The 13,853-nt window shown below is 43.5% G+C and overlaps 1 protein-coding gene across 1 annotated transcript; it reads right to left on the bottom strand.

Annotated features, from left to right (window-relative positions):
* Positions 1-1,173: 1,173 nt before the first annotated feature.
* SKP2 (S-phase kinase associated protein 2) lies at positions 1,174-13,164 on the bottom strand. Its single transcript, XM_053408320.1, has 10 exons — positions 12,973-13,164; positions 10,172-10,422; positions 9,635-9,746; positions 9,008-9,151; positions 7,727-7,861; positions 6,374-6,472; positions 4,489-4,616; positions 4,156-4,207; positions 2,707-2,814; positions 1,174-1,697 (listed from the first exon to the last, which is right to left on the bottom strand). The coding sequence occupies exons 1-10, from the start codon at positions 12,978-12,980 to the stop codon at positions 1,484-1,486; spliced, it is 1,251 nt and encodes a 416-aa protein (XP_053264295.1). The 5' UTR covers positions 12,981-13,164; the 3' UTR covers positions 1,174-1,483.
* Positions 13,165-13,853: the final 689 nt, after the last annotated feature.

Below are 13,853 nucleotides of genomic sequence, written 5' to 3'. Positions count from 1 at the left end.
TTCAGATGTAAATCTCCAATACTTGTTAGACAGTGTTCTTGGCCATATATATATAGATATAGATGCAGATGTAGATATAGATAGAATACTGTCCTTCATCTGTAAATTTCAGAGCAGTTCACATGAAAATACAAGGTAAAAACACAAACCTATGCAGTTCCTTATGAATCCCAATAGCACTATCTTAAATGTGAAAGTTGCTTTTACTACTGAAATTATGTACTTGTCAGTGCTACTAGTGGGGGAAAAACTACCCCTATAGTGATTCTTCATCAATTGTCAGTATAAAGTATACAATTAAAAGTATTCTACACAGATTGGTCTAGATTGGGGAGAACAAATAGATCTTAAAGAAAATGCTAACACTGCCCACTGCTTTTCAGTTTTACCTCACACATCTTTGTTATTCATTTTGGAGGCAGGGAAAGAGAGCAGCCACATATCTGTGCAATTGTGGAACATTTTTTCTTCTGTGATGTGATGTTCAACTGCCATCACTGAACACTGACTAAGATTTAAATAGCCCCAGTGTATCTGTGAATTTAGGAAACAGATAAACACATTCTGAGGAATTATAAAGCATATGAAGAGTGAACATAGCACTAACTCCTCTCTCTTAACAAAGAAGAGCAGTAGTGTTGGCTATTTGACAGCAATTACACTTCAAAGGATGAGTGAGGAGTGAGCAACATAAATCTCAGTGGTGCTTTGAATAAAAGAGTTCAGCTAAATGCCTTATTCCAAGCACGAACTTCAAAGACATATTCAGATTATTGCCAGTAAAGTTTCATCTCACATGGTTTTAAAGGCCTTCCATCATTACTTTCCATTTTATTTTATTTAACAGAGCCTGCTATTCTTTCACCTAAGACTATATTGGGATTGTGTGCACAGTTCTCCTCCAAAGTTGGCTTCAGTTAACTTTCCACACAGAGAAAAAGGTTGAACACAGTAAGAGATGGTAGTGCCAGTTAGAACTACAGACTACCCCCCCACTCCCTCCAAATATTCTCTAGCTCAGATCAATATATCATCTCAACCAGAAAAGAGGGGAGAACCTCTGAAAATGGTAGTTCCAAGAACTTGAAGCCACCTTCTTACAAGAGTGCAGTTGTGTGAGAGACCATTGATAAGATTGCCACAGGAGTTTAGCTACAGAGCTGAAACAGTATATAAAATTTTTGAGCGTTTTAATATTTAAAAATCACACTTAGCTCGTTTTTCAATAGTGTTTCGAAAAGCATGGGGTTCATGTTGCTTAATGTCAACTATTTGTACATAATTAGCAGGTTTTTAATACAGTTCAGCAGAAGTATGATTGACAGCGCTTGCACACAAACTGATTTAAGTCCATTTAGAAAGTTGTGGACTGCAGCGCGTGTCACAAAATAAAACAAGATTAAAACACAACCTATGAACTCGACCGTCCTTCAAGGATGCATCACAGCTCTTGGTAGTAGCTAAAAATGTCTTTCAAGCCATTTTAAAAACCAGCTGGACTTTTCAAGCTCAGTCTGCATTGGATTCCCCAAATCTGTTCGTTCCTTTTACAGCCAACAGTGGGCCTTGCAATAGGTGTAAAATGGGAGACGTTGATCTTTAGGCGAGGAAGTGTTGCCTTCAAGAGTTGAAGGGAGCTGGCAGTCACTATTCCAAAAACCTGGAGTGTTTTGAGTGTGGCTATGTCACCAAGTTCACTATAACAACAAAAAAAGGAAAGTTAAGTGAACAGAACCACAGGGAACTGGATAATGCAATTCGTCAGATCTGAAATACAGAGTGGCAGCATGAGCCATACAGCAAAGGCTGTGCCCCTAACCATCCTTGCCTAAGGTCCATTTTACTACCAGATGACAGAATGGGTTGCATGAGAAGGGGGTTCTTGCCCAAGCAAATGCTTTGCAGTGTTTCTGGAGTTTGTGATCTTGGGGTTTGGATTAAGGGTACAGCAGCACATGTCATACTCTGCCAAAAACAAAGAAAGACAGGAGGATGGCAAGATACCCCAAACCCACCCTGCTCTGAAACATCCCCATTCCTTGTAACCAGCTTGGTTAATATATATGTTACTGAGAGGTGAATATTCATTCTCCTCCCCTCTTAAAATGAACAAGAAGCCCCTTAGGCAGAAACCAAGATTTCTGGTTGCCACATAACAGGAGGCAGTTCACAGGTTAGCAAAGCTACAGAAACTCCAACATCCATCTGTCGAACAACATTACTAGGCATGCAAACCAATGAATATGTACCTTGTGGCTTGGGCTTTGCTAACGAAGTGGAAATTTGGAGGACGACATGCCAACGAGAACTGGGTCCCACTATGCTAAATAATGGCAGAACGCACTTATGCACTCCTAACAGGCCCATGGACACCCTTTTATTAACTTGTTACATGTTCCTTAATAACACAGTCTTATACATATCTACTCAGATTTAAGATATAAAACAACTCAGGAAAAGGTGTGGTGCAACAGGCTAGGAAATAAACGTTGGCAGCAAAGATTTAAGGTGATGAGCAGCCCTTTCAATGGTGAGATGTCCCTGATAAGCTAGCATGAAGAGAAAGCGCAAATATTGTGGGAAGCGGGGAGCAGATATGGCTTGCATGAAAGGATGGAGCAGTCTATTTTCACTGGGTATACGCAAAGTAAAACTTAGTTGAATAACACCTGCTTTTATTGACTTGAAGTAGTTAACATTACTCACAGTAGGGCTGCAGGAGGTATCTGATAGCATCGACTAAGACCCAGGTGTTCAAGAGACGCCAGATGGTGGAAATACTGGAAGCAATCGGGCTTCAACATAACACTGTCACTGTAATAAAAAACAGCAACTGATTTAAGAACTCCAGCCTCTGCGTATATAAGCTTGGCAGGCTAGAAGAAGAATAAAGGAACATATTTAGCACAATCATAGTTTTGCAGGCTAGTTTCCAGTTATCCCAAGTACTGTACAGAAACTGAATTTATGGAGACTGCTTGGAAGAAGGGAGGTCTATGGGAGCTGACGTTTTATGGAGGGCACTCTATCACTAAAGGGCAACCTCTCATCCATTTAAAAGGTGGCTTGGAGCAAGTGGGCATCACAAGAAGACACTTCCTATGTCCAAAATAATCCCCATTTAAAAGTTCCTCATGCTGTGTATGCTCTCATGCAGATTTTGGGGAGATGGTGGAAATAGGAGATTTCCTTTGGAGAAGAGAGGGTCCACAGTTGCTTTGAGCAGCAAGACTGGCACTCGCTGCCTGCTGAGAAACAGCTGCATTGGCCACCCCTCCCAATCTCACACAGGAACTTGCAGGCATTTGCTTCCCTTCCCCTCCTGCAATCCCAAAGTGTTTTTTTGTGGCCTCACAAATCTGTCTATTACTTTTTTTAAAAAAAGAAAATTTAGGGGAAAACAGGTTTTTACTTATCACTCCCCATGAGTCCCCTGCTGTAAATCTGGACAGCTGAAAGGTTTTTGTGAACCCCCCCCCCCCGATCTGTCACTTTCAAAACAGAATGTTATTTTAAATGTGCACACCGACTTTGACATACAGACCATTGTGGGTTGAACCCCAAGTCCATGCAGCCCTTAGCCTGTTCTACTACTCAGACTTGGTACATGATTTGACTCAAAATACAGTCGTACCTTGGTTGTCAAATGGAATCTGTTCCGGAAGCCCATTCGACTTCCAAAAATGTTCGACAACCAAGGCGTAGCTTCCAATTGGTTGCAGGAGCTTCCTGCACTCAATCAGAAGCCGCGTCGGGCGTTGGGCTTCCAAAAAAGTTCGCAAACTGGAGCACTCACTTCTGGGTTTGCGGCGTCCAGGAACCAAAACGTTTGAGCTGCAAGGTGTTCAAGATCCAAGGTACGACTGTAGTACTACTGGGCTGCACTGAAAGTAGCGCTATGTAAACATTCTGTTGGTGCAATGGTTTCTACTTTTGCACAGTGGAACATTCTCCCCCTCTGCTGACTGCATAACCCATAAATTTGTTCTATGGGTTCCCCCAACCTTCTGGAGCAAATCAGGGGAGGGCACAGGAAAGTCCCATTGCACTAGCAGGAATCCTTGTGTTGATGACCTTGATTTATTCCTTAGCACAGGACTTCAGAGACACAACTATGGGGCTGTGTGTGTGTGTTGTTAACACTCAAATTCTTACCTTAAATCTAAATGGACTAGACTGGAACACCTCTCAGTTAATGTTTTGATATCTGAAATGAAAAGTCAAATGCAATCTGGTCATCACACATCAACAGGCAGTACAGTTTTTGCCTAGAGATAAAAATGCCTTAAAGTTACGCATTTCGATACTCTTGTTTCTGCAGCTGTAGGCATACATTTCATATTATCTTAAAACGTTTCTTCTTGCAAGTTTGCTTCATTCCCAAAATTTACTGTAATAGAAGACTAGAGTTATTCACACAGCTGGCTTCCAAGTGTGGATGGCAGGTTACTCAAGCAAGCTGGTTTCAAGCCGAAACTGGCCTCTCACCTGGCATTAATAGATTCTGTCTGTATCCACTGAGGTTCAGCTGTGTTACCGTTGGAGAAATGTGGCTGACTGCTGCTTTCACGTGATCAACTGTGAAGTCACACCAGGCCAAGTTCAGCTCTTCCAACCTGTGTACAAGTTGAGAAAACATTACTTTCAAGACACATGTTCATTTATTATTTGTTTATTATGGTAGGGGGATCTGTGGCCTTCCAGATAGATGTTCTGGACTCCCAGCTCCCATCAGGCCCAGCCAGCGATGCCAATGGTCAGGGATGGTGGAAATTGTAATCTAGAAAAAGACTGGAGGGACACAACTTCACTATCCATTTTCTAGGTGCCGGAAAGAAACAAAAACCCAAACACGATATAAATGGAAATCTTAACTAACTTTTTTTTTAAAAATACACACCCAGGTTTATACAACAAAGTTTATTGATAGAAAGTGTTCCCCACACATAATGAAGGTACACAATTCACTGGCATAAGACATGTTGATGGCCACTAATCTGATGGCTTCAAAAGGACATGAGACAAATTCATGGAGGAGAAAGCTGTCAAGGGCTATTATTCAGGATGGCTTTTCACCTATAGGATCAGAGGCAGCATGTCTCCAAATTGTTGCTTACAAACAAAAGGAGAGGGCTATCACTTTCCTGTCCTGTCAGAGAGCCAGTGTGGTGTAGTGGTTAAGAGCGGTAGTCACGTAATCTGGGGAACCGGGTTCGCGTCTCCGCTCCTCCACATGCAGCTGCTGGGTGACCTTGGGCTAGTCACACTTCTCTGAAGTCTCTCAGCCCCACTCACCTCACAGAGTGTTTGTTGTGGGGGAGGAAGGGAAAGGAGATTGTTAGCCGCTTTGAGACTCCTGAAGGGGAGTGAAAGGCGGGATATCAAATCCAAACTCTTCTTCTTCTTCTTCTTCCTGCTTGTGGGCTTTCAAAAGGACCAAGCATCAACATTTCCAAGGAAGGTTGGGGGAAAACCAGTCTGATATTCTGGACAGCTGCTGCCAGTCAGTGTAGGTAGCATTAATCTAGATGGATAAACTGCCAGGCTATGTATAAAGCTGCCTCCTATGTTCCAGGACACTGTCATGTTGTTAAGGCAAATGAGAATCCCTCTTGCCCCAGTAATACCAGATGTTAAAGCTGCATTTGTTCTTAAGCTTACAGAGAAATGGGCTAATTTGTTCCTACCAATAAGTGGATGAAATGTTCATTGCCAGGAAAGTGAATGAACAAGCCTAATCAGAACTAAGTGTCGACTTTAAAAGACTATTCAGAGCAAACAAGTTGGGTGGGTGTCCTCTTTTCCTTTTTATTATTCTGCTCTTTTTAGATGTTAGCTTTGTTTGGTTTATATTGTATTATATGTTGAAGGCCTTTAATAAAACTGATTTCTTTAAAGGAACAAACAGGTCGAGCAAAAACTAATTTGCAGAAATAAAATTTGCAGAAAACTTTGCAGAAATAAGCAAGAACAGTCTACAGTGGTACCTCAGGTTCCATATGCTTCAGGTTCCATATGCTTCAGGTTACAGACTCCGCTAACCCAGAAATAGTTAAGAACTTTGCTTCAGGATGAGAACAGAAATCGTGCTCCGGCATTGCGGTGGCACCAGGAGGCCCCATTAGCTAAAGTGGTGCTTCAGGTTATGAACAGTTTCAGGTTAAGTACGGGCCTCCGGAACGAATTAAGTACTTAACCCGAGGTACCACTGTATACACAAAACTATTTAACACTCATTTTATGGCTCAGCAGAATGACAGCAGAGTGAAAACAGATTTCTTGGTTAAGAGTTTCTGCAATATCCAGTTTGTCTGCATCGTGCCAGTGCTAAATCTACTGTTGCTTCTTGCATAAGTCAATGAACTTTTACTACCTGGGGCAACTGTCCAGCATTGTCTCCAAGGCTTCTGCAGAGAACCCAGAGCATCCAGACAGGTTTAGTCGCACCAAACAGGGGTTGTGTGCTATATTTCTGAAAGGTGAGAAGAAATAAGACATTAAACTGCCTGTGCACAAAGCCAGTCTCCACACCAGCACCTGCGGGAGCAGTAGGGAAAACTGCAAGAGGCTGATGATATACCTTCCAATGTCCACACTGCACTCCTTCACATGGAAACATTTTTAAGCATTAACTACAATGTTCTGATCAGAAGGTTGGTGGTTCGAATCGTGAGCTCCTGTTGCTCGGTCCCTGCTCCTGCCAACCTAGCAGTTCAAAAGTACGTCAAAGTGCAAGTAGATAAATAGGTACCGCTCCGGCGGGAAGGTAAACGGTGTTTCTGTGCGCTGCTCTGGTTCGCCAGAAGCAGCTTAGTCATGCTGGCCACATGACTTGGAAGCTGTAGGCCGGCTCCCTCGGCCAATAAAGCGAGATGAGCGCCGCAACCCCAGAGTCGGCCACGACTGGACCTAATGGTCAGGGGTCCCTTTACCTTTTTTACAATGTTCTGAAGCCAGAATATTTCCAAAGCCCTCTGCAAGCTGGCAGTTCAGATCTGTGAGTGTGATCTTTCTCTGGCCTGCAGCTTGCTGGGTACAGAGGAAGGAGCAGGTGAAAAGACAGGGTGCAGAAAGAGGTGCCCATTCACTTTTGGCTCTGACTTCTCCCCTTCTAAAGAGTATCCCTAAGTGAATGTAGTGCTCAACAGAGAAACAGTTGCCCACCTGTGATATAGGCAAACACTGGTTGATTTCTACATAAGGCAGTTTAGTGCTATAGTAATGAACTATGAGCTTTGAGCTCTCCTGCTCTCCACTCTCCTCCATTACTGGGGCACAACAATGAGGAAGAGATGGGAATGTCCTCAAAGGAACTCTTGGTTAAACTATGGTTTCTGATCCTAACTCCTAAACAAACCATAGTTTAAGCTAACTACAATTTCCCAAGCTTGGCTTAGCCTGTTTTTCAAAAATTTGAAAGGTTTTGGCCCTGCAAGATTTTTTGAAACACAGATTTTGGGATCAGTCTGTACACAAGTGAGACAATAAGCCATTATTGCCAAAATGTGTTGGGTACATTCAACAATAAACTATTCCATTGTTTTAGCATCTTTGAAATACATTTCTTCTTCTTTTTGGTCCACATTCTTGTATGCTTCCTGGGTTTTTGGGGCTTTCATCTGTTAACTCTTATGTGCCTGAAATGCAGCAATCCCAAGAGCACAGATTTATTTGGTAAGGTCTACTTGTGCAAAAAGGTTAAAAGATTGGTTTTTTGCCCACTCACTTAATTATATCATCAGAAAGCTCAAGGCCTTCCAAGCTGAGGTTCTGTAGCTCCTGGCACCTGCACAGAATACTTTGGAGATCTCCAACTTTTATTGTACAATTCGACAGGTCTAGATGCTGTACCCGAAGAGGTCTACAAAAGAAAGGGAGAAGCAGGGAGATGGGGAAAAGCAAAATGAGTTTTAGAATGCAATTTAAAAATATAATCAAAAAAGACACACACACACCCTCTTTGCAATCTGAAGTGGTGTATTCTTCTCGGTAGAATACAGAATCCTGATCTCAGGCCTTCACTAGCTCATTTTGCTGCATAAAGCAATGTGGGGTCCACAATGAAAAGATTCAAAATGAGCCACCCAACAAGCTAATGCATATTAATATTGAAATACCATTAATCTAGAAACATCAATTAATGTAGTGCAGTAGTCAGAGTTTGGGACAAAGGCCAGGGAGATTCAAACAGTCCATGAAGCTCCCTGGTGACCTTGGGCCAGTCACTATCTCATCCAACACAAAATGCTAGACTATCACATCCAACACAAAATGCTACACTGGTTCTCAGTGTCAAAATGTAGACAAGCTCTCTTAAGGCTCCCGGTGTAGTAGAATATAACTACTATTATGGTTTTATGCTATTATAGCCTAGGACCCTTGTACCTTCGGGACCGCCTCTCCCAGTATGCCCCATGGAGGACTTTAAGGTCCATAAATAGCAACACCCTAGTGGTCCTGGGCCCTAAGGAAGTCAGATTAGCCTCAACCAGAGCCAGGGCCTTTTCAACACTGGCTCTGGCCTGGTGGAACGCTCTGTCTCATGAGACCAGGGCCCTGCAGGATCTGATTTCTTTCCGCAGGGCCTGTAAGACAGAGTTGTTCTGCCTGGCCTTTGGCTTGAAATTAACTTGATCCCCTCCCCCTCTTTCTTTTTTCCTTTGTCCTTCTGTGACGGAACTCCTACTTGGGGACTTCCCTGGCTTTTTTCTGGCCCACGTAGGACCAGTCTGGATGAAGACTTGATGTTTTCATCCCCAAAAAAGTTTTTGAGTTTCTGCTGAAATGAGGCTGCATTTTAATGTTGTATTTTAATCTTGTTTTTTAAGTTGTATTTCAATCAATTGTTTTATATTTGGTGTTAGCTGCCCTGAGCCCGGTCTTGGCTGGGGAGGGCGGGGTATAAATAAAAGATGATGATGATGATTATTTTGCAAGAGAGTAGGTAGCACAGGCCTGAATACAAGGCAAGAAAATGGGGAAAAAGGAGGATTTGGAACAGCATTACCTGCTTGTTTTGAACAAAGGGTTGCCAACACAGGACCTTGGACAACGGAAGGCAGTTATACCCAATGGCAGCAGATGGCCAATCACACCTGGCCGCAGATTCTTTCCTGCGAGGTCAAGAGTCTGCCAGAGTGACTCGTCAATCCTAAAGGAGGAAAATTGTGGGGTGGTTAGAAAACAAACTGGAAGCTTCGGCAGGTGTTGCCATTAGCAAGCTCTTGAAACAGCATCCTCTTCATATTTACTCAGAAGTTGAGCCTCGTTGTGTCTATTGGGGTTCACTCCCTAGTTTAAGGATTGCAGCCTAATTCTGATAGCAAAGCTCTGGCTTCCTCTTCACTGCTTAAAACTTCTGATGGAAATAGATCACTGCTCTTCCATTCTGGTTGAGTTCTAGAGTTTTTGTTTGCATACTGAGCACACCCTCTTTCATGCACTAAAGCAGAGATGGGGAACTTGCGGTCCAACAGATATTCTTGGGTCTCAGCCCCTGCAAGCATTCCCTACTGGCTAGCAGCAATCCCAGTCAGTCACTCTCTACTGACTTGTGTATTATTATTATTATTATTAAGTTGGGGCATAAATTCAAAAATAAATAATATGAGTTAAGTATTCAGCCAGCACTTACGAAAGGCGATGCCACCTCCGGCAAACCTGTGGAACTTTCAGCAGATCAGTCAAGGACAGATAGGAGAAAATTCCCAGAAGCAGTTCATCAGGCAATGAATCCCAAGAGACTCCTGTGTGCAGAAGTTTGGGAAAACAGATACCATACATAAAATGTAAATGGCGACACTGTTATTAAGGCTAAAAGCTTTAAAATAAAGACATTTCATACTGTTAAAACACACAAACTGTGAAGTTCGCCTACACTCCTTAGCCTATTTACACACACACACATCCAAGGGCTCTGTAAATGTATTTATTTAACAAGATTTATATGCTGCTTAATCAAAAGCAGTTGACATAAAATAATATAAAATCTTCCTTTAAAAATAATAAAAACACATACTTAATAATTAAATAATTAAAACATTAGATGTATTGCAATTAACAAAATAGAGAACAACTTCTTTTATTTATTTAGCAAGGTTTGCATCCATTTAATCTTTAACATTACCAATTAGCTATATCTTGAATATGTATTGTTGTTATCGCATTTTACCTGCTCCTGCCTCTCGAAGCAGCCTAGGTCTGCGGGCAATAGTAAATTCCTTTTCCTTCACTTTCTGCCGTTTTGCGGGTGGTCCCATGCACATGAGCAGTTCCTGGGGGGTGTTCTCGTTGCCTAGCTTATCCTTAAGAACAGACACTCCCATGCCCGAGAGCAGCTCCGAAGTCTTGCTGGGATCCCATCCCCATGTGAAACCAGCGCTGACGTTGCTGCCTGAATCTGGAATTTCCTGGAGATGTCTCCTGCAAGAAATAAAAAGGCCCAGACACAGATTGACACACTCTTAGTATCAAGCCATGGTTGCAATTCAGCAGACTTGTCAACACAGGCAGAAAAAGGAGCTATAGAGATATCCTCTGAAATTATAGTTTTCTAAAATTGCATGAAAGGGAAATGTGGTCTTCTCCTGGAGGCTAGTGGTCACACATTCCAGCCATGGTGGTCAAATTAAATCGTAATTTTCTAGGATATGTCTTCTCTTTCGGCATGAGACACAGACATAACTGATGACTAAAGACTTGCTTTCCTCTTCTCTTCTCCTGCCCCCCTCAACAATATATCACAGCTTCTATAGCCTACATATAGTAGGGGTATTTAAAATGAGTCATCATAGCATCCTCTTTTTTGCTCTTCAAAATATGGCAATGAGGACTTTACTGCAAGTGCAAACTGGATGTACCAGAGGGACTGGCCGAGATGGTGGTGGGAGCAGATAATAGGGATCCATTTTTTAGAACTGTATGAAACTAGACAGGTCATTTACGCATGTCCTAGACAGCCTGAAAAACTGTTAGGCTGCCTGCTCACCAAAAACACACCAAAAAACAAACCCATTGAATACTGCACAATATGGCATTTAGCTAGCAAGTCAATAGTTGGACTTGCTTTGAATAGGAGGGAATCACCCTTTTTGCCTTTTGATGACTTGTTTCACATGTCTCAAGAACAGCCCTTGCATTGACTGAGTTGCTGGACAGAACTCATAGATGGATGAGGGAGGGATGTGTTAGTGGTGCAATATGGTCTTTAACCCTGGATGTTTCTGAGTTCAAACCCTGGCATCTCCAGCTAAGGGGACTTCAGGACACAGGACTGAGAAAAGCTTGTGTTTGAGAACTTTGGAGAATTGCTGTCTGTTGCAGCTGAGCAGGGGTCAGCAAACTTTTTCAGCAGGGGGCCGGTCCACTGTCCCTCAGACCTTGTGGGGGGCCGGACTATATTATGAAAAAAATAATGAATTCCTAGGCCCCACAAATAACCCAGAGATGCATTTTAAATAAAAGCACACATTCTACTCATGTAAAAACACATTGACTGTCGGCGGGCCGGATTTAGAAGGTGATTGGGCTGGATCTGGCCCCCAGCCTTAGTTTGCCTACCCATGCAGTAGAGGCTAAAAGGGATGACTCAGTATAAAATAGCATCCCATGCAATTATGGAGTAGGCCTGAGTGCATGAGAACATCCACTTCATTTCACACAGGAGGTAACATATGACAGCACACACCAACATACATGTATGCATGATCCCCATAACATGTAGTCCCTGAAGAAATGGAATCAAGGGTTTGTGCATACAGCTACTGCACAGACACCTTAGACAGGTGTTCTGAGGCCTCTGACACACATATAAAGTATTTTTGTATTCTTACAAAAGTCGGGTGCCTTGCGGTAGCAAGAGCCCATGGGGTTCCAGGCACTCACCCAGGGTTCGTGGTCCTTTGGAGAACTGAGATACGGGAGAGACTGTTGTAGCTTTAAGAAATATGGTTTATTCACCTATTTATACCTTCAGTCTGCATGGAGGGAATCCAGATCTTACAGCATGGTCATTTCAAGAGAGGCTTGTACCCCACAGCAGCGCAGCCCTGGAGACCAAGCCAAGGCATCTCTCCAAGCCAGCCTGCAGCCAGCCTGCCCAACATGGATCCCAGCCTTCTTCCCAGAACCACTTGCTCCCTTTTCCCTGTCACCTCAAACACACAGTAACCCTGGCAACCTTTCAACCCCCCCCCTTCACAACTCAGGGCAGGGGGGAGGGCAGTTCTCTTGCATTGCCAATGGCCCTTAATAGCCTTGTATTGTTTCTTAATGGCCCTAGCTTGGCCAAGTTGTTTTGCATGGGTTAGCTTTGGTATTCCTTTGCAGTTTAGATTTCTCCCTTCACATCCCAAATCATTAAAATCCTACCATTTATTAATTTCTAGGGTTTAGAGGGTCCCCCACAATCTGTTCCTAATTCTTATTATTTTGCTGAGCAGATTCCCATATGCACATTTTCCACTGGTGTGTAAGAAAAGGGGAGAAGGAAAGCATACAGAGCAGCCACACAACCATTAAGCTTTAGGTACAGATAAACATTTATTGTTGTTTTCTAAAAACCTGACCAAGCTTTGGCACTCAGTGGCAATGCAACAGCTCTGAAGTGTGACCAGTAGCACTCTACGCAGTCTAGCTTTTGTGCACTTGCAGACTGCAGAGAATGACAGGACTTTAAACAGGGATGTTTATGGATGCTATTAATCTAGAGAAGCTAACGTGTTTACAGAAATAGCAGAGTGTGGGCGGGATGGTGCAATCCGCAAATGAATTGCAGCCCGATCCTATGCATACAGGCTTACACTTTGTAGCTGGACTACTCTATCCTGTGTGTGGACGGCTGCAGCCTTTAACTGGAAGAACCTAGCGGAGGAAGGAAAGGCAAAAGCGCGCGCAAGCTGCTTTAAGCTTTCGGCGGGATCTGCTCGCCCTTGATATTTCTCTGCATCCGCTCCCCTACCTATCCGCCTTTACCTGTGCATGGCGCTCGGAAGCGATGATGCACCGAGAGCTGGGATCCCCGATCCCTCCACTTTCCTGGCTCCCGCGCCTTGCCCTGCAGTGCCGGTTGCAACACCGATCGCAGCAAAACCCAGGTCCCCGCAGCTCCGGAAATCTCAGCAACAGAAGCTCGCGCGCTCAACCCGCCCGGGCCAACGTTCTCCCGGCTGCCGCAATGATTTCTGGGAGTTGTAGTACCTTGCGGTAGAAAGAGCTTTGGAACGCATTTCTGCTTTGCTATCTGTTAAAAGGTTAAACAAACAAAACCAATGGGCTGCCATATGCGTCCCTGCTCCCCAGCAACAATAAGGCATGGTTTTTTTTGAATATAAATATAAATATGCTCTTGCCACAAAGAATTGATGCTTTTGAATTATGGTGCTGGAGGAGACTCTTGAGAGTCCCATGGACTGCAAGAAGATCAAACCTCTCCATTCTTAAGGAAATCAGCCCTGAGTGCTCGCTGGAAGGACAGATCGTGAAGCTGAGGCTCCAATACTTTGGCCACCTCATGAGACGAGAAGACTCCCTGGAAAAGACCCTGATGTTGGGAAAGATGGAGGGCACAAGGAGAAGGGGACAGAGGACGAGATGGTTAAATAGTGTCTTCGAAGCTACCAGCATGAGTTTGACCAAACTGCGGGAGGCAGTGGAAGACAGAAGTGCCTGGCGTGCTCTGGTCCAGGGGGTCCCAAAGAGTCGGACACGACTAAACGACTAAACAACAACAAAATGCTCTTGCCATACAGATCTTTAGCTTTTGCTGAAGATGCACTTTTGGCATTCAGCTTGAAAGTAAGGAATAGCAGTGCAGTCTCCCATGCATATCACGCAGGGCTTCCTGCCAGGTTAAG

Source organism: Podarcis raffonei, chromosome 11 (genome assembly GCF_027172205.1).
Source record: "Podarcis raffonei isolate rPodRaf1 chromosome 11, rPodRaf1.pri, whole genome shotgun sequence".
Taxonomy (NCBI): Eukaryota; Metazoa; Chordata; class Lepidosauria; order Squamata; family Lacertidae; genus Podarcis; species Podarcis raffonei.
This window is presented reverse-complemented; position numbering and strand designations above follow the sequence as displayed.

Bases quoted from the DNA above. Each gene is read 5' to 3' on its own strand.
- SKP2 (XM_053408320.1), bottom strand. The intron at 7,862-9,007 runs GTAATGCTGTTC...TTTCTTTTGTAG, and splicing joins CCTTTGTTCAAAACAAGCAG to ACCTCTTCGGGTACAGCATC. The intron at 2,815-4,155 runs GTAAGAATTTGA...TTTTTATTACAG, and splicing joins CTAGTCCATTTAGATTTAAG to TGACAGTGTTATGTTGAAGC.